The following is an 18,803-nucleotide window of genomic DNA, read 5'->3' as shown; positions in this document are numbered from 1 at the left end:
AATGACATGAGGATAAACATTTTTTCAACAAGATCTGGAATACACTGTCTGAGAGTGTGGTGGAGGCAGATTGAATGGTGGCTCCCAAAAGGGAATTGGATAAGAACCTGAAGAGAAAATATTTTCAGAATTACAGAGAAAAGACAGATGAAAGGGATTAGGTGAGTTGCACTTCCAGTGGGCCTGTATGACTATGACAGGCCAAACGACTTCCTTCTGCTCTGTGATTATTTTATGATTCCATTGAGCCACAATGCAGAAATTCAAGTGTTGCCGGCAATGCAGAGAAGAGTAATGGATATGAAAACAAGCTCAAGAGGAACTAAAGAACAACAAGTTATTTAGACTAGAGAATGAAGAGAGGTTTTGGAAGTTTGAAGTTAAAGGAACAAAGAGGAACTAGAATTGGAATAACATACTGTTACTGAAATCAAAGGCAGACCTAGAAAGGGCAGACTGGGTGAAATTGGCTACAGAAAGCCAGAGATGGGAAGCAATCATAAGGTTTGGTGCTCTTATTTCCAGCCTTTGGAAACAATAGCATTCTGTTGGGAATTGTGTACCTGAGCTTTTGTGTCGAAGCTTGGATGAATGTGGCAATTCAAGACAAGGAATACTGAAAGGAGAGTCAGAAAATCCAGAGGTGTATTCTTGCTAAAATAGTTGAGAGAAAGCCTTGTTTGAAAGGATAGTTGGAAAACCTGGAGGTGGGTCCTTGCTAATAAAGCAGCTGAGAGAAAGCCTTGTGTGAAAGATTTTAAAAGCATCTTTTTTGGGCTGAGTTTGGAACCACTCCTGCGGTAATCATCTGGGGGGAATTTGTGGAGAAACCCACAGAGGACCGATTGAGTGGCATATTGAGTGGGGTGTGACCACAGTTAGCCTGTCTGGTTGCAGGAACTGTGTGTTCATTGAGAACATTATAGCATTAAATACACTGTGTAACCTGTGATATTCTTGAAATTTGTGTACATTTGTGAAGATAAATGGGAGTGAAGAATAACTGTACTATAGTTAAACTTTTCATATCTAATAATTTTTTTTGTGTTAAAAGCTAATTGACAGTCCTGTGACATTGTTCCTCCACATTTTCTTTAAAAAAAAAGAAAAATTATGGTCTTCTGAGCTAGGATTCCATTTAGGGATCTTCTCGTCCAGTGGTAACACAAATTGGGATGATAACAACATGCATTTTCGATTAAAATCTCAAAATATACTTATGACCCTCAATTCTATGCAGGAGCATTCTATCTATTTATATACTAGTTCGTTCAAATTTAAATACTCGAAAAACAGCATCAAACGTTGAGTGCACGAGACAGAGAATCATCAAGAACATGGAACACACCATGGCAGAAAATCTGAAGGCATTCCAGTCTGTGAAGCGTACCTACCTCCTCAGTGTACTCTTTTGATAGGGGTTTGCCTGCAGTGACCTGAAAGAGATACAGGTCACAATCATTAGTTTCGGTACAGGTCAACAGATACGAACATAAAAATGCATGAGAGAGATTAGGTTTTACACAAATCATTTTTTTGGCGGAGTGCAAACAATTCAAAATAAAAACACTTCGCAGCAAACATAAGCAAAATAGAAAGGTTTGCATTTATTAACACCTTTCACGATCTCACAATATTCCAAAGCATTTTGCAACCAATTAAGTACTTTTAAATACTGGCTAGCACACCAGGGAGAAATCCCCTGCTCTTCCTCCATCAGTGTCATGGGATCTATTACGTCTAACAGAGGGATCAGTTTAATGCCTCCGGCAAAAAGTGTCACCCCTGATTGTATAGCACTCCTTCATTCCTGTACTGGCATATCAGTTTGGATTGTGTGTTCAAGTCAGTAGAGTGGGGATTCAACAACCCATGACCTTCTGACTCAGTGGAAAGAGTGCTATCACCAAATCATAGTACAAACTCTTATCTTATTGCTCTGTTGAACTGTATGAAAGTTACTGTCCTGAGCCACTGGGCAATTCCCAGTTCACAGACAAACTCTTGAATTATCATATCCGCTTAAATGAATGACATGGCATTCAAAATTATACTTCCTATTCTCAAACATCAATTTCTGCTCATTCAATCTTCCCTTGGGTTGTTTAAATAGATCTGTGAGTGGTACCAAAATATCTCCTGGTGGAGAAAGATCAGCCATAAGCTAACTGAATGGCGGTGGAGCAGGTCTACTCTTGTTCCTATGTTTACATCATCTACTCACATTGGGCCCTCCACCATGCATCTTCAAGGCACGGATTGTTGCCACAAGCACCACCACACCAGGCTGAAGACCCGAGGTTCTGCATTTTATGTTGAAAAACTTTTCCATCCCGATGTCAGCACCGAAGCCAGCTTCAGTCACTGAAAGACAGGACACAAGACAATTTTAATTAGAAATGAATATATAGACCTGGCAAACCTACTAATAGGCAAACCTATTAACTGAATAATTAACCAGAAAGATTTCTAAGGAATTAGAGTGTATATAAATCAACAGAAATATACTTTTCTCCATTTGTAATTCCCATCATAGTAACAGGACTAGGCCATTCAGCCCGTCAAGTCTGTTCTACCTTCAAAGGGATCATAGCTGATCATTGCAATCTATTATCGCCCACTTGATTCTTTTCTCATTCACTTTTAATATGTAGACTTACAGTCATATTAATTGATGTGCCAATATATATGGGAACAGCACAGTGCAGTGGGATTACAGAGCAATAGCACCAGGCAATGATGTCATAGCAGTCTCCACTTGTAATATCATACATTCTTAAGTTTTTGCACATGCTGTCATCAGCAATTCCTAAATGTGTCACATGATAATTATAATTACTGTCATCACCCTGCCATCATATGAGATCATATGTGATCCGTATCTTAACTCACATCTACCTACCTTGACTCACAAGCTGTGGACTGTAAAATAAAATCAATTGATCTGAGATTTAAAATTATTTGAGTTATCAAGTACTGCTTTACGGAGTGTAATCTACACTTCTACCACTGTGCGTGCGTGTTTCCTAATTTAACTCCTGAACAGCCTGACTCTAATTTTAAGGCTATTTCCCTTGTCCTAGATTCCCCAACCAGTGGAAAAGGTTGCTATCTACCAAGAATTCCCTTTGAAAGCCTAAAGACCTTAATAAAACTGCTACTTTTTAGTATCTAGGCATCTCTCTGGATCCCCACTACTTTTAGTTTTTCACCATTTAAACAAGACACAGATCTAACCTTTCTGGTCCAAAATGAACGACCTCACACTTCATTTATCACAGTTTTAACAACTCACTTAATCTATTAACGTATATCTGTAATTTTCTGGTCCTGTCTACACTACTTCTATGTCATCAATCTTTGTACCATCACAAACTTGGATATATAACTCAAAGTCATATTGAAAACATTGACTAGTTGAAGCATCAGCACAGATCCTTGTGGGACACTACTAGTTACTTTCTTCCAATTTAGGTACTTACTCATTATTCCTAACCTTCCATCAAGCCAATCTCCCTGGACATCAATCTTAGCTAACACACTTTTTTGTGGAATATTACCAAATACCTTATGGCAGTTTATATGAACTATATCCACAGACATTTCCCTCTCCACTATTTCAGATACAGCCTTAAAAAATTCAATTTGATTTGATTTGTGAGATGTGACCTACCCTTTACAAACCCATGTTGGCTTTCTCTAAAACAGCTCAAATCTCTTAATTGCTCAACAGTCAATGTTATTTTTTCAAAACACCTGCACCATACAAAATAACCATACTCACACACACTATAGTTATAGTTCAAATAAAGACTCACATCCACAAATGGACACATATTATTTAAACTTATAGGAATTATGCCAATACATATGATATAGACCACTGACAATTCAATTGTTTCTGCAATATAAATGAATTTATAACCTTTTTCATCAAACAATATAAACAGCCCAAGTGTGAGTTCAATCCTAAAAATAATTAATGAATAATCTGAATTAAGCAAATTTGGAATTGAGAATAAACTCCAATTGTCCACACGATCGTGACAAATACACTTGTGTGCACACAGCTGTGTTGGATTTTAATTTCTACCACAAACTATCAAAGGCCGCAAAGGTTCACCATTTTTACATCACCTCCAGTTTTATTTGAGACAAGGAAAGAGTTCCCAGGTTTCTCATAGGGTTGAATGCAAGGGAGAAAGTCAGTGTTTGACATTCAGATATCAATGGCATGTTAATTGATACAAACTCCAATTATCATCACTTCACAACATCCCCACCCATTCCTTTTGTTGATGACACAAGTGTAACTGGAATTTTGAATCTCCAGGGGAACAGTTGCTAAGATTTGATTGTGATGACTAGAAGATGCAAGAGGGCACAACAGGATCTGTTCAATCCTACTTAGCTTCTTCCTGGGTGAATTCTCTTTGTAGTCTTTCCCCATCAAGAGCTAAACTACAATGCTTACATAGTGCCTTTGCCATAGTAAAACATCCCAACGTGCTTTATAGGGACGTTATTACACAAAACTTGACCAAGCCAAATAAGCAGATATTAGCACTGCTAAGAAAAATCTGAGTGAAAGAGATAGCATCTTAAAAGGAGGCCACGATGTGGAGATGCTGGTGTTGGACTGGGATGGACAGGATGAGAGGTCACACGACACCAGGTTATAGTCCAATAGGTTTATTTGAAATCACACGCTTTAGGAGCGCTGCTCCTTCATCAAGTGAAGTGGAGTGAGGTGCGCAGGCACAGAACATATAGGCGGAGTAACAATAGCCCGACACATTCAAATAATCGAGAGTGTCAAAGGATAAGCACAGACAGTGCGGCGCATCGTATGCTGGCTGAATAACAACTCTTTACAGGTAATTACGAGTGCTAATAGACAAATGCAAGCAGTTAAGTATAATCAATATGTATAAAGTGTCAACAGACTGTATAACAAGTGAAGGGATAACCTAAGAACCAATAATTTAAGGCAGAGAAGTAATTACAAACAGAGTAAGATGGTGCTAAACACAATGCAAACTGATTGAGGTAGAGAGATCATCACCCATAATCAAGGTGTGCATGGTGCCAAAAAAAGATAATCAGGGAGATTTCCCCCCCCCCCCCACAGAACAGTATGGTGGGGTCAAACGTAGCGTGACATGAGCCCAAGGTCGCAGTCAAGGCCGTCCTCATGAGTGCAGAAGTTGGCTATCAGTTTCTGCTAGGCGATTCTGCGTTGTCGTGTCTCTCGAAGGCCATATGTTCTTGACCACTGAAGTGTTCTCCACTGGGAGGGAACACTCCTGCCTGGCAAATGTTGCGTGGTGTCCGTTCATCCCTTAATCATAGTGTCTGCATGGTCCCACCGATGTACCATGCCCCGGGGCATCCTTTCCTGCAGCGTATGAGGTAGACTACGTTGGCCGAGCCTCATGAGTATGTAACGTGTACCTGGTGGATAGTGTTCCCCCGTGTGATGGTGGTATCCGTGTCAATGATCTGGTATGTCCTGCAGAGGTTACCGTGGCAGAGTTGTGTGGTGTGTGATTGACATTTTTGATTACCTGTGTGTGTCAGGCTATCGTCACTCCGCCTATATACTCTGCACCTGTGTGCCTCTCTCCACTTCACCGGACAAAGGGGCAGCGCTCTGAAAGCTTGTGATTTCAAATAAACCTGTTGGACTATAACCTGGTATCATGTGACCTCTCGTCTTAAAATGACGCGAGAGAGGAGAGCCCATAAGTTTAATTAGGGCCTAGTCAACTAAAGGAATGGTTGCCACTGGTGGAACTGTTAAAAATTGAGTTTGCAAGAAGCAGAAAATGGAGTAACACAGAAACATCAGTGAATTGTAAGGTTGGAGAAGGTTACAAAGAGAGTTGGATTGGGCAGGGAGACCTAGACAACATTTAGCTTTGTGATTCTATTTGGGCTTTACTAAGTCAAACTAAGATGGAGGAGAAAAGTGTTGAAGGAGATGAGATTCCTTTCCGATTCCTCTTCAAAGGAAAATTCCTTTTTCTGTGCACAGGTCTCCTCATTTTTAACCTCTTGACATTTACTGCTCCGAAGGATGTAGGGCATATATATCGCAGTACTCCTTATGGAACAGCCAGCACACACATTTAGGTCCTGTGTGAATTACCACTTTTAGATCAGAGCAGGGGGGCAAATAAAATTTGAAAGGGTTTTACACCTCTTTGGAAGAATCACGGCAGAAAACTGCAGTTTTAAACACAAGTTTCATGCCCGTCAATAATAATATTTAATCAACAGCTCAAATATAGTCATGGTTAATTGGAATGGCTGCACCTTGAATACTAATTAGAGACACATCTCTGGTGTGAGGATAGCCGGTCCTGTTAAAAGGCGCTTCCTTTGAACTAGTCATTACCATGAAAAATGACATGTTGATTTAATATAGTATCTCGACAATTTTATGGCATTAGATAGATTCCACTCATTTGATGTGCTCAGCTTTATTTTGCTTATGTTTCCCATTGCAACACAGTCACCTTAAATCAGATCTGTTCTTACAAACTGCAGACACTGTACAACATAAGAGATGGGGAGAAATATCTGGACATTTTATGGCGGCACAGTGGCTAGCACTGCTGCTCCTCAGTGCCCGGGATCCAGGTTCAACTCCAGCCTTGGGTGACTGACTATGTTCTCCCCGTATCTGTGTGGGTGTCCTCTGGCTGCTCCGGTTTCCTCCCACAATTCAAACACTTGCAGGTTAGGTGGATCAACCATGTAGAATTGCCCCTTGGTGTCCGCAAATGTGTAGGTTGGGGGATTAGCGGGGTAAATATGTAGAGTTATGGGAATAGGGCCGGGAATGCTCTTTTGAAGAGCCGGTGCAGACTTGATGGGCCGAATAGTCTCCTAGTGCACTTTAGGGATTGTATAAATCATTTTGTTCCAGAAGATGGCCACACCTCTTAAAATGTTTTGGACAGCATTTAGGGACAGGAGGATATGATGTGACCGTGAGTGAGTAAAGGGATCAAGCAGACAGTTGTGGAGGAGTCTCAAACTTCACATTTGTCAACAGGTACAAGATGCTTGCTAGCTGCGTGGATAAAAGCAAGGTCTGCAAGGTGGATGTGCAGACTGGCCATAGCATTATGGAACAGAAAGCTGTTCAAGTAGGGGAAGTAAAAAGGAATATATGGCCTAATTTTATGGTTTTGTAATGGAGGGGGTGGGGCTGGAAAATGCAGCAAGCCACTCAAAAGTCCATTGACTTCAACAGGAGTGGAAAATCCCACCGGAGGAAAATTCCATCCGAGTGGCAGTAGCGGAGAGTATCGTGAGGGGGGATTGGCACCTTTCCTTGCAGCAAAGAGCAGGAGTCCAGATTGCTGGGTTGCCCGCCCAGTGTCAGAGTTCAGGACATTGGCTCAGGGCAGGAGAGGAACTTACAGTTGGAGAGGGAAGGATCCAACTGTTGTGGTCCATGTAGGTACCAATTACAGAGGCAGGACAAGGAAAGAGGTTCTGCATAGTCAGTTTGAGAAGCCATGAACAAAATTAAGCAGATTCTCAAAGGTAATAATCACTGTTTTATTACCTGAGTCGCGTGCAAATTGACATAGGGCAAATAAGATTATGGAAATGAATGTGTGGCTCAAAGACTGGCGTGAGAGAAGTGGGTCCCAGTTTGTGCGGCACTGGCATCAGTACTGGGGAAAATGGTTGCTGTACCAATGGGACAGTCTACAACTGAACTGGACTGGGACAACTGCTTTAGCCAGCCGCATAACTCGGGAAGTAGAGAGCGCTTTTAACTAAGCAAGATGGGTGAAGGATCAAGCTTGAGTAGGTGCAACAAATGAAGGGGCAGAATCCAGTCAGGGAAGCAAAATAATATGGGAAATGCGGGTCAGAGAATGGCAGTAAGAGACAGAGAGAAAAATCCTAAGAATATATCAATAGTGGAGGCTGGATGTTACAAAGGTAACAAAAAGACAAAACTAAAGACTCTGTATCCGAGTGCCCATTCATAGCAAAGGGCACAGGGTGCACCACAATTCAGCAATTTGCAGTGAAGTGTTTGTTGCACTGTAATATAACTGGTGCCCACACTAAGAGAAAACAACCTTTCGTACATTTATCAAGTTAACTGTCAAATCTAAGCATCAAAGTTAGTTTATTGTAACGCATTGTAGATGTTTGTGATTGTGAGACATGAAGTTAATTTCACAGTCCTTAACCAGACATATGTCATTTATTTGCTCTCCTTTAATGACACATGGTTTGCATTGGCATCATTGTGTGTTACACTCACTGTTACATATCTCTGCAAATGGATAACTGCCGTTGTCTTTTAAAATTTGTCAGCATTTAAAAGGGGCCCCACGCGCATTAAATATGAAAACCGTTGTGTAAATTTGCAGTATGCATGTATTAATACAGATAACATTTTCACTTATTCCATTTACCAGATAGGGAACCACTTTTCTATGTCACCTACTCTTTCTCTCACACACACTCTCGCAGATTCTCTCACACACCAGCATTCTGTTCCTCTTCCCCCACACCTCCTCCACCAGCAGCCAGTTCCTCTCCCCCCACAACCCCTTCCACCAGCAGCCAGTTCCTCTCCCCCCACAACCTCTTCCACCAGCAGCCAGTTTCCCCCCCCACCCCAAGCTCCTGCTTAGTTCTCACTCCCTCCTGCCACCCAAATAGCCAAATCAATAAAATCATTGTGATATGATGCTACTTGGCCTGGACTTAAATTTGATCATTGCTTGTTTCTACCCATCAGATTAACCTTCAAAGATTCTAGGGACTGTTGCTATGCTAACTGAGGCAGCTGTTGGGAAGAGAATGGGAATAGATATACTATAGGGCACAAATAGTGAGAAGGCGATGAAGGTGGTACACCATAAACCTGCCAAAGTGAATCTACTTTGACAAATGGTGCTGGATTAGTCTCTAGCCATGTTTCATTTAATAGCACATTCAGCACCAAGATAGAGTAATGAATTCAAATTCGAAGAGACTTGAACATAATCCAGATTGTCGTTCCAATGTTTAAAGTTTAATTATTAGTGTCAACACTGCAATGAGGTCACACTGAAAATCCCCTAGTTGCTACACTCCGGTGTCTGTTCGGGTACATAGAGGGAGAACTTAGCATGACCAAAGTACCGAACCAACACATCTTTCGGATTGTGGGAGGAAACCGGAGAACCCAGAGGAAACCCATGCAGACACTGGGAAAACGTGCAGACTGCATAAAGGCAGTGAACCAAGCCGGGAATCGAACCTGGGTCCCTGGCGCTGTGAGGCAGCAGTGCTAACCACTGTGCCACCCTATACAGTACTGAGGGAGTGCTGCCCCGACAGGTACATTTTTTTGGATAGAGCCATAGAGGTTTACAGCATGGAAACAGGCCCTTTGGCACAACTCGTCCATGCTGCCCTTTTTTTGTTAAATCCCTAAGCTAGTCCCAATTGCCCGCATTTGGCCCATATTCCTCTAAACCCATCTTACCCATGTAACTGTCGAAATGCTTTTTAAAAAGAAAAAATTATACCCGCCTCTACTACTACCTCTGACAGCTTGTTCCAGACACTCACCACTCTGTGTGAAAAATTTGCCCCTCTGGACCCTTTTGTATCTCTCCCCTTAAACCTATGCCTTCTAGTTTTAGACTCTCCTAGCTTTGGGAAAAGATATTGACTATCTAGCTGATCTATGCCCCTCATTATTTCATAAACCTCTATAAGATCATCCCTCAGCCTTCTACGCTCCAGAGAAAAAAGTCCCAGTTTATCCAGTTTATCTTATATATCAAACCATCAAGTCCCAGTAGCATCCTAGTAAATCTTTTCTGCACTCTTTCTAGTTTAATAATATCCTTTCTATAATAGGATGACCAGAACTGTACACAGTATTCCAAGTGTGGCCTTACCAATGTCTTCAACAAGACGTCCCAACTCCTGTATTCAATGTTTTGACCAATGAAACCAAGCATGCTGAATGCCTTCTTCACCACTCTGTCCACCTGTGACTCCATTTTCAATGAGCTATGAACATGTACCCCTAGATCTCTTTGTTCTGTAACTCTCCCCAACGCCCTACCATTAACTGAGTAAGTCCTGCCCTGGTTCAATCTACCAAATGCATCACCTCGCATTTATCTAAATCAAACTCCATCTGCCATTCGTCAGCTCACTGGCCCAATTGATCAAGATCCCGTTGCAATCAGAGAAAACTTTCTTCACTGTCCACTATGCCACCAATCTTGGTGTCATCTGCAAACATACTAACCATGCCTCCTATATTCTCATCCAAATCATGAACATAAATGACAAATACAGTGGACCCAGCACTGATCCCTGAGGCACACCGCTGGTCACAGGCCTCCAGCTTGAAAAACAACCCTCTACAACCACCCTCTGTCTTCTGTCATCAAGCCAATTTTGTATCCAAAATTAAATCAAGGTCTTACCTGCCCTCCAAAATGGATATAAAGATCCCACTGCAGATTTAAAAGAGGAGCAGGGGTGATCTCCCTGGTCTCCAAGGCCATATTGATGCTTCGACCAACACCAAGAAGCAGATGATCTAGTCATTACTGCATTGCTGGTTTTGGGACCTTGCATTATGCAAACTGACTCCTGCATTTCCTGATGTTACAACAGTGACTACACTTCCAAAAGTGTTTCATTGGCGGCATCAGGTTGTGAAAGAAGCTACATAAATGCAAGTTCTTTCTTTTGGAGCATTGGCAAAACAAGCATTTTCAAGTGCTCGACCATCTATGCCCTGTCTGGTTGGAATGAAGATACATCTCCAAAATGTAGTGAATCAACTAAACACAATTTATTCAGGTGAGCACTCTCTCCAGTAAATAGGTGATTATTTATGTAAAAATAGTTAAATCAATAAAAAAGAATATCACAAAAAAGAATCCCACCAATTAGTATGAATAAATCAAAGAAATGTTGCAATAGAGCAGTATCATGTACTTCATTTAATTGAATGACTTGCATTTTTAAAAACACATTCTTGGCAATGAACACAGAAATCCAATGTACAACTGACAGGTTAAAAGGGACAGATATATAATGACATTGCTCCAACAACAGGATCTGCTGGAATTAAACAGATCAACTGTGATTCATTTGTCAAGGGCTAATAAGAAAGCTTTTCAGTTATTTGTTTACTTTTCTAAATTGAGGAAACCAATGGTAAAATATTCTAGAAAAATGAGGCAGGATGGATGTCGTTCGATGCAGAGAACAAGATGATCTGTCTGGCCTGTGCAATTTCCAAGGAAATGGATGCGTAGGCAAGTCAGTTGGAACAAAGCAAACCTGCATTAGCTCCACATCCCAAACCTCAGGAACCCAAATTCAGAATACAACCAGCCGCTCAGTGAACTCTGAACCCAAAGTTCAATTGCTGCCACACCTAACAAAATGACAAAGAGTTTGATAATCTTCCCCTTCTTGATGATTTGCTCTTCAAAGAAGAACATACTTCCACTTATCTAGCATCTTTCGTATCAGGATGCCCCAAGGCACTTCACAACCAGTAAAGTAGAGACGCTGCTGTAACGAAGGGAACGATGGTAGCCAGCTTGTGTACAACAATCTCCCGCAAACTACAATGAGATAACCGATTAACTGTATTTTTGTGGCCCAGGGATAAATAGTGGCCGGAACACCAGACCCTGCTTTGCTTCCAGTAGCGCCGTGGGATATTGTACAGGGACAGACAGGGCCTTGATTTATCACATCTGAAACACAGAGAGAGGGATTTTCTGGCTGCCCCGCGGCATGTTTGCTGGAGGCAGAGGTGGCTCGCCATCGATTACTAGTGGAATCTTGCCGCCCGGTCAACGTCTATGGTGCTTTGCGTGGCTTACCCATCCTGCCGCTGCTGGGAGTTAACTTTAGATGGACTGGAAGATCCACCGGACTGGACTGGAAGAGCCAGAAAATCTGCCCAGCATCTCTGACAGTGCAACATTCCTTCAGTACTGCACTAGGATTGCTGGCTTGAATTATGTGCTCAAGTAGGGACTCTATGATGCTGCGTCTTAGGACTTGAATCCATAACTTGCTGACTTAGATGCAAAGGCTACCAATGGAGTCACAGCTGGCATCAAAACTCGCTCACTGCCTTGCCATTAGTTTTTGTAAAATTCTTGCTGAGTTGGTGCAATCTTAGAATTATGCAGCTCCTTGTATAATTGAGCGATGGCCCTTGCAAATGTTTGCCAATTAACAGGCTTGTAGGTCTCCATCAAGCTCAGCTATTCAAAGAGCAGCAGCTACTGTTAGAGATGAGCTCATTGATTTATTTCACAAAGGCAACGTGTTGACGGGGATAAACACGATTCGGTCAGCTCCCCTTGAAACATCTGCACACTTCGACATCCTCTCAGTGCTGGAAATTATTTCCCTAAAAGCTGAAGGACAGCCTGAACTCACTGTGACTGAATCTGGGCTGTTCCTACCACAGCTGGTGTTTCCCCTTTGTCTTTTGGGCTGTTACTCTGCAGAGTTTGAGCAGGGACTATTATCTGACCAGAGAGCCAGCAATCAGAACGGGGTTATAGAGAGAACCAAATCATTTCTTGGTGATTTTTAGTGACTAAAAAGATGTAATTTATGGATTGTATTGGAAAAGGTGATTTTTAAAAATATTAATCTGCTGCACTCTCTAGGGTAATACAGACGAACACAAGGGAAAGGAGCAGAAGTGGACTCTTGAGCCGGCTCCACTGTTCAATAAAATCATGGCTGATGTGTTTCAAATTTCACATTCCCACATATCCTTAATAACCTTTGATCCCCTTGCTTAACAAGAATCGGTCTACCTTCACCTTAAAAATATTCAATGACCCTGACTCCACCTCCTTAGAAAAGTTAGTGCAGAGAGGTCATTCAGCCCATCAAGTCTACGCTAGCCAAAAGAGAGAAAAAAGAAACTCGCTGTTCCTTTTAATCCCATTTTCCAGCATCTGCTCCGCAGCCTTACAGGTTACAGCACTTCAAATGCAGATCTAGGTATCTTTTAAATTAGTGTTTCAGCTTCAACCGCCAGCTTAGGCAGTGAATTCCAGATGCCTACCACCCACTAGGTGAAAAAGTATTTCCTCATGTCCCCTCCAACCCTTCTAGCTGAAATATGCCTTCTGGTAACTGACCCCATAGCTCGCGAAACAAGTCTTTCTTGTCTACACACTTAATAATTTTGTACACCTCAACTAGGTCACCCAAAGCCTCTTCTGTTCTAAGGAAAACAACTATCCCGTCCAATCTCTTCACTTAGCTGCAATTTTCAAGTTCTGGCAACTTTCTTGTATATCTCCTCTCCACTCTATCCACAGCAATATGCCCTTCCTGTAATGTGGTGACCAGAACTGTACACAAAACTCCTGCTGTGGCCTAACCAGCATTTTCTACAGTTCCATCAATGCAGCCCTGGTTTTGCATTCAACACCTTGTTCAATAAAGAAGAGCATTCCATAAGCTTTCTTGACCAACATGTCCACCTGTCCTGCCACCTTCAAGGACCTATGGACATGCACTCCAAGGTCTCTCACTTCCTCAACCCTTCTAAATATCTTAAATAAAAGCAAAATACTGCGGATATTGGAATCTGAAACAAAAACAGAAAATGCTGGAAAATCTCAACATGTCTGACAGCATCTATGGAGGGAGAATCGAGTCTGAATGACTATTGAGTATTCTTTCCCTATTTATTTGCCCTCCCTAAATGCATTACCTCACACTTTTCCAGATTGAATTCCAGTTGCCATTTCTTTGCCCACTCAGCCAAACTACTGATATAATTCTTGAATCGACAGCTATCCTCTTCATGCCACCACATTTAAGTTTAAAACATTAATTTTAAAGTTTATTTATTAGTCACAAGTAGGCTTACATTAACACTGCAATGAAGTTACTGTGAAATCCTCTAGTTGCCACACTCTGGCGCCCGAGGGAAACTTTAGCATGGCCAATGCACCTAACCAGCACATCTTTCGGACTGTGGGAGGAAACCGGAGCACCCGGAGGAAACTCACGCAGGCACGGGGAGAACGTGCAGACTCTGCAAAGACAGTGACCCAAGCCGGGAATTGAACCCAGGTCCCTGGCGCTGTGAGGCAGCAGCGTTAACCACAATGCTGCCTTTTTATATACACCAAATAGCAAGGACTCCTACAGGAAACGGTGTTCCACTCACAAAAACACCCTTTGTTTCCAATCACTGGGCCAATTTTGGATGCAACCTGCCACGTATCGAATGAAAGCGAATTTTTCTGACCAGCCTGCCTTACTGAAATCCATGTAGGCAATATCCACTGCACATCCATCAATCCTCCTTGTTACTTTCTCAAAACATTTATTGGATTAGTAAGAGATGATCTTCCCTAATAAAAATCATACTAACTATCCTTGATCAATTCGTGCCTAAGTGACAGTTTATCTGTCTCAGAATTGTTTTCAATAATTTTCACATCTGTGATGTCAGACTGACTGGCCTATAATTTTTTGGCCTTTCCCTTGCACCATTTTTAAATAATGGTACAACATTCGCAGATCTCCAATCCTCTGGTACTTTGCCTAGTGAGGATTGGAAAACAATCCTCAGAATATCTGTTATTTTCTCCCTAGCTTCCTCTACAACCTGGTATACAATGCTTGTGGCCCTGGTAATTTATCCACCTTCAAGGATGCCAGTCCCTCCAGTACGTCCTCTCTCGTTATGCTTATTGTATCTAATACTTCCAATACTCCTCCCTCTTTAACTAGAATGTTTGAATCATTCCTCTCCTTAGTGAAGACAAAGACAAAGTACTAATTGAGAACCCTGCCCACATCTTCTCAATCAACCCACAAGTTACCATGTACATCTGTGAGGTATTTTCTGAGGCAAAGTGTTCCAAAGTCGCACAACCCTCAGAAAAATGTTCTCCTCATCTCGCTCCTGAAAGGGTGACCCCTAGTTCTGGACTCACCCACTAGAGGAAAATATCCTTTCCATGTCCACCTTGGCAAGGTCGTTCAGGATCTTATATACTACCCCCACCACCCCCCACTCTTCTAAACTCAATCTATCTATCCTTTTCTCATAAGACAACCTGCTCATTCCTGGTATCAATCTAGTAACCCTCCTCTGAATTGTATCCAATGTATTTACATCCTTTTTATACAAGGAGACCAAAGCTGGCACACAATATTTAAGATGTAGTCTCACCATTCCCCTGTATAATTGAAGCATACTATCCTTACTTTTGTTTTCGATTAATCTCACAAAGAAGGGCAACATTCCATATTCTGTGTATACTCATTGGATAACATTTGATGGTTTCAATTGCAAATACTTTAACTTCTGGTTATAGGTTGTCTCAGATATCAATGATACTGCAGCCCCAGTATCCACTTCCATTTTGACTAGTTTACCATCAAATTTTGGGAACACCCAAAAACATTGTGAATCACCATGCACCAACAAGATGCCTAATGCCAACTCTTGAAAGGTGTTTTCATCTTCGCCTGTCATCTTATAGATTTTTCTTGCTAACTTTGACATGTTCTTTTTCTTACACATTTTTGGTATAGAGGAAGTTTGCTGTGTCCAGCAACGTGGTCCCTTTTGCCACAATTCTTGCACTCGTTTCCCTACTCCAGCATTCTCCAGAGTGTCCAACTTGTGCACATTGGTGACATGTTTATAGTTTTGCAGATTTATTTCTACTGGTCTCCATTCTGTGGATCTTTGCCCCAATTCCTATCTGCAAAGACTCTTTAACAGCCAGCTTAATTGACACTGTAATTTCTACTACTGATTTAAGAATCAGTGTTCTTTCAGTGAGCAGCTTTCTCTGAATAGCTGCATTCCAGAGTCCACATACCAACCTATTTTGAAGAGCATCATCGAGCACCGCCCCAAATTTGCAATATTTAGCTAGTCTTTGCAAGGTTACCATGAACTGTGAAATGCTTTTGCCTTGGAGACTTCGGCAATGGAACATAAATCTTTCTGCAATAATGAGTGGTTTTGATGAAATATGCTCATCTAAGATCTTTGTCAGTTCGTTGGAGGGTTTAACTCCAGCTTTGCTGGATGGACTAGACTTTGTGGTAAAGAAGAAAGTTTACATCCTATCAAATTGAGAAATGTTACAACCTTTAGGTCATCTGGTACTTGATTTGCTTGGAGATAACACTGAAATCTTTCCTTCATACAAGTTTCAAGTATCACAATCTTCATCAAATACACCTATGGTATTGCCTTTCCCTGTCATTTTTGGTTACGGCTCCCAGGTTTTATATTTTCTTCAGTTTTCTCCTCTTCCTCTATATCAGCCTTTTGGACAATGCAGCAATTTTCTTTTTTTTATTCATTCGTGGGACATGGGCATTGCTGGCTGGCCAACATTTATTGCCCATCCCTAGTTGCCCTCGAGAAGGTGGTGGTGAGCTGCCTTCTTGAATCGCTGCAGTCCATGTGCTGTGGGTTGACCCACAATGCCGTTAGAGAGGGTATTCCAGGATTTGGGGTGGTATGGTGGTTAGCACTGCTGCCTCACAGCGCCAGGGACCTGGGTTCAATTCCAGTTTTGGGTGACTGTTTGTGTGGAGTTTGCACATTCTCCCCATGTCTGTGTGGGATTCCTCCAGGTGATCTGGTTTCCTCCCACACTCTAAGGATGTGTGGTTTTCTCCCACACTCCAAGGATCCAAGGTGGATTGGCCATGTTAAATTGCCCCTTAGTGTCCCAAGATGTGTAGGTTAGAATTAGCCATGGGAAATGTATGAGATTACAGGGATAGGGCGGGGAGAGGAGCTGGGTAAGATACTCTGCTGGAGAGTCGGTGCAGACTTGAAGGGCCAGATGGCTTCTTCTGCACTGTCCGGATTCTATGATTTTAACCCAGCAACTGCGATGGAACGGCGATATATTTTCAAGTCAGGACAGTAAGTGGCTTGGAGGGGTACTTGCAGGTGGTGGCGTGCCCACATCCCTGCTGCCCTTGTTCTTCTAGATGGAAGTGGTCGTGGGCTTGGAAGGTCTAAGGATCTTTGGTGAATTGGTGCAGCGCATCTAGTACATACTGCTGCTCCTGAGTGTCGGTGGTGGAGGGAGCGGATATCTGTAGATGTGGTGCCGATCAAGCGGGCTGCTTCGTGAGTGTTGTTGGAACTGCACCCATCCAAGCAAGTAGGGAGCGTTCCATCACACTCCTGACTTGTGCCTTATAGATGGTGGATAGGCTTTGGGGAGTCAGGAGGTGAGCTAGTCGCCGCAGTATTCCAAGCTCTTGTCGCCACTGTGTTTATGTGGTGAGTCCAGTTGAGTTTCTGGTCAATGGTAACCCCAAGGATGTTGACAGTGGGGGATTCAGTGATGGTGACACCATTGAATGTCAAGGAGTGATGGTGAGAGTGTCTCTTATTGGTGATGGCCATTGCCTGGCATTTGTGTGGCGCGAATGATACGTCCACTTGTCAGCCCAAGCCTGGATATTGTCCAGACCTTGTTGCATTTGAACATGGACTGCTTCAGTATCTGAGTCGTCGTGAATGGTGCTGGACATTGCGCAATCATCGGCGAACATCCCCACTTCTGACCTTATGACGGAGGAAAGGTCATTGATGAAGCAGCTGAAGATGGTTGGGCCTAGGATACTACCCTGAGGGACTCCTGCAGAAATGTCCTGTAGCTGAGATGACTGACCCTCCACAACCATCTTCCTATGTACCAGGTATGACTCCAACCAGCAGTGAGTTTGTCCCCGATACCCGTTGATTCCAGTTTTGCTAGGGTTCCTTGATGCCACATTTGGTCAAATGTGGCCTTGATGTCACTCTCACTTCACATCTGGAATTCAGCTCTTTCGTCCATGTTTGAACCAAGGCTGTAATAAGGTCAGGAACTGACGTGGCTAGGGGAGCAGCGAGTTCTGGAGCACAAGGCTTCAGTACTATTGCTGGAATGTTATCAGGGCCCATTGCCTTTGCAGTATCCAGTGCCTCCAACCATTTCTTGATATCACACGGAGTGAACTGGATTGGCTGGAGACTGGCATCTAAGATGCTGGGACCGCTAGAGGAGACCGAGATGGATCATCCACTCGGCATTTCTGGCTGAAGATTGCTGCAAATGTCTTATCTTTATGGGGAAGCGATGGTCTAGTGGTATTATTGGCAAACTATTAATCCAGAAACTCAGCTAATGTTCTGGGGGCGCGGGTTCAAATCCCTGTGGAATTTGAATTCAATAAAATGTATCTGGAATGAAGAACCTATTGATGACCATGAAACCATTGTCAATTGTCAGAAAAACCCATCTGATTCATTAATGTCCTTTAGGGAAGGAAAATCAGCCGTTCTTACCTGGTCTGGCCTATATGTGACTCCAGAGCCACAGCAATGTGGTTGACTCTCAACTGCCCTCTGAAATGGCCTAGCAAGCCACTCAGTTGCATCAATTGCTGCAAACTCTCAACAAAGAAATGAAACTGGATGGACCACCTGGCATTGATCTAGGCACTGGAAAAGACAACGGCAAAACAAACAGCCTGTTGACCTGCAAAGTCCTCCTTGCTAACATCTGGGGGCTGGTGCCAAAGTTGGGAGAGCTGTTTCACAGACTAGTCAAACAACAGCCTGACATAGTAATTCTCACGGAATCATACCTTACAGATAACACCCCAGACATCACCATTACCATCCCTGGATATGTCCTGTCCCACCGGCAGGACAGACCCAGCAGAGGTGACGGCACAGTGGTATACATTCGGGAGGGAGTTGC

General features: G+C 42.6%; 1 protein-coding gene across 1 annotated transcript in view; it reads right to left on the bottom strand.

The window, feature by feature from the left end:
* mthfd1l (methylenetetrahydrofolate dehydrogenase (NADP+ dependent) 1 like) overlaps window positions 1-18,803 on the bottom strand; it is a 153,912-nt gene that overhangs the window by 67,083 nt on the left and 68,026 nt on the right. The window contains exons 21-22 of the mRNA XM_078230279.1: window positions 2,225-2,364; window positions 1,395-1,436 (exon numbers count right to left, since the gene is read on the bottom strand). Of these exons, the coding sequence (XP_078086405.1) occupies window positions 1,395-1,436; window positions 2,225-2,364 (182 nt within the window). The remainder of the gene's footprint in view (window positions 1-1,394; window positions 1,437-2,224; window positions 2,365-18,803) is intronic.

Source organism: Mustelus asterias, chromosome 15 (assembly GCF_964213995.1).
Source record: "Mustelus asterias chromosome 15, sMusAst1.hap1.1, whole genome shotgun sequence".
In the NCBI taxonomy this organism is placed as follows: domain Eukaryota; kingdom Metazoa; phylum Chordata; class Chondrichthyes; order Carcharhiniformes; family Triakidae; genus Mustelus; species Mustelus asterias.
This window is presented reverse-complemented; position numbering and strand designations above follow the sequence as displayed.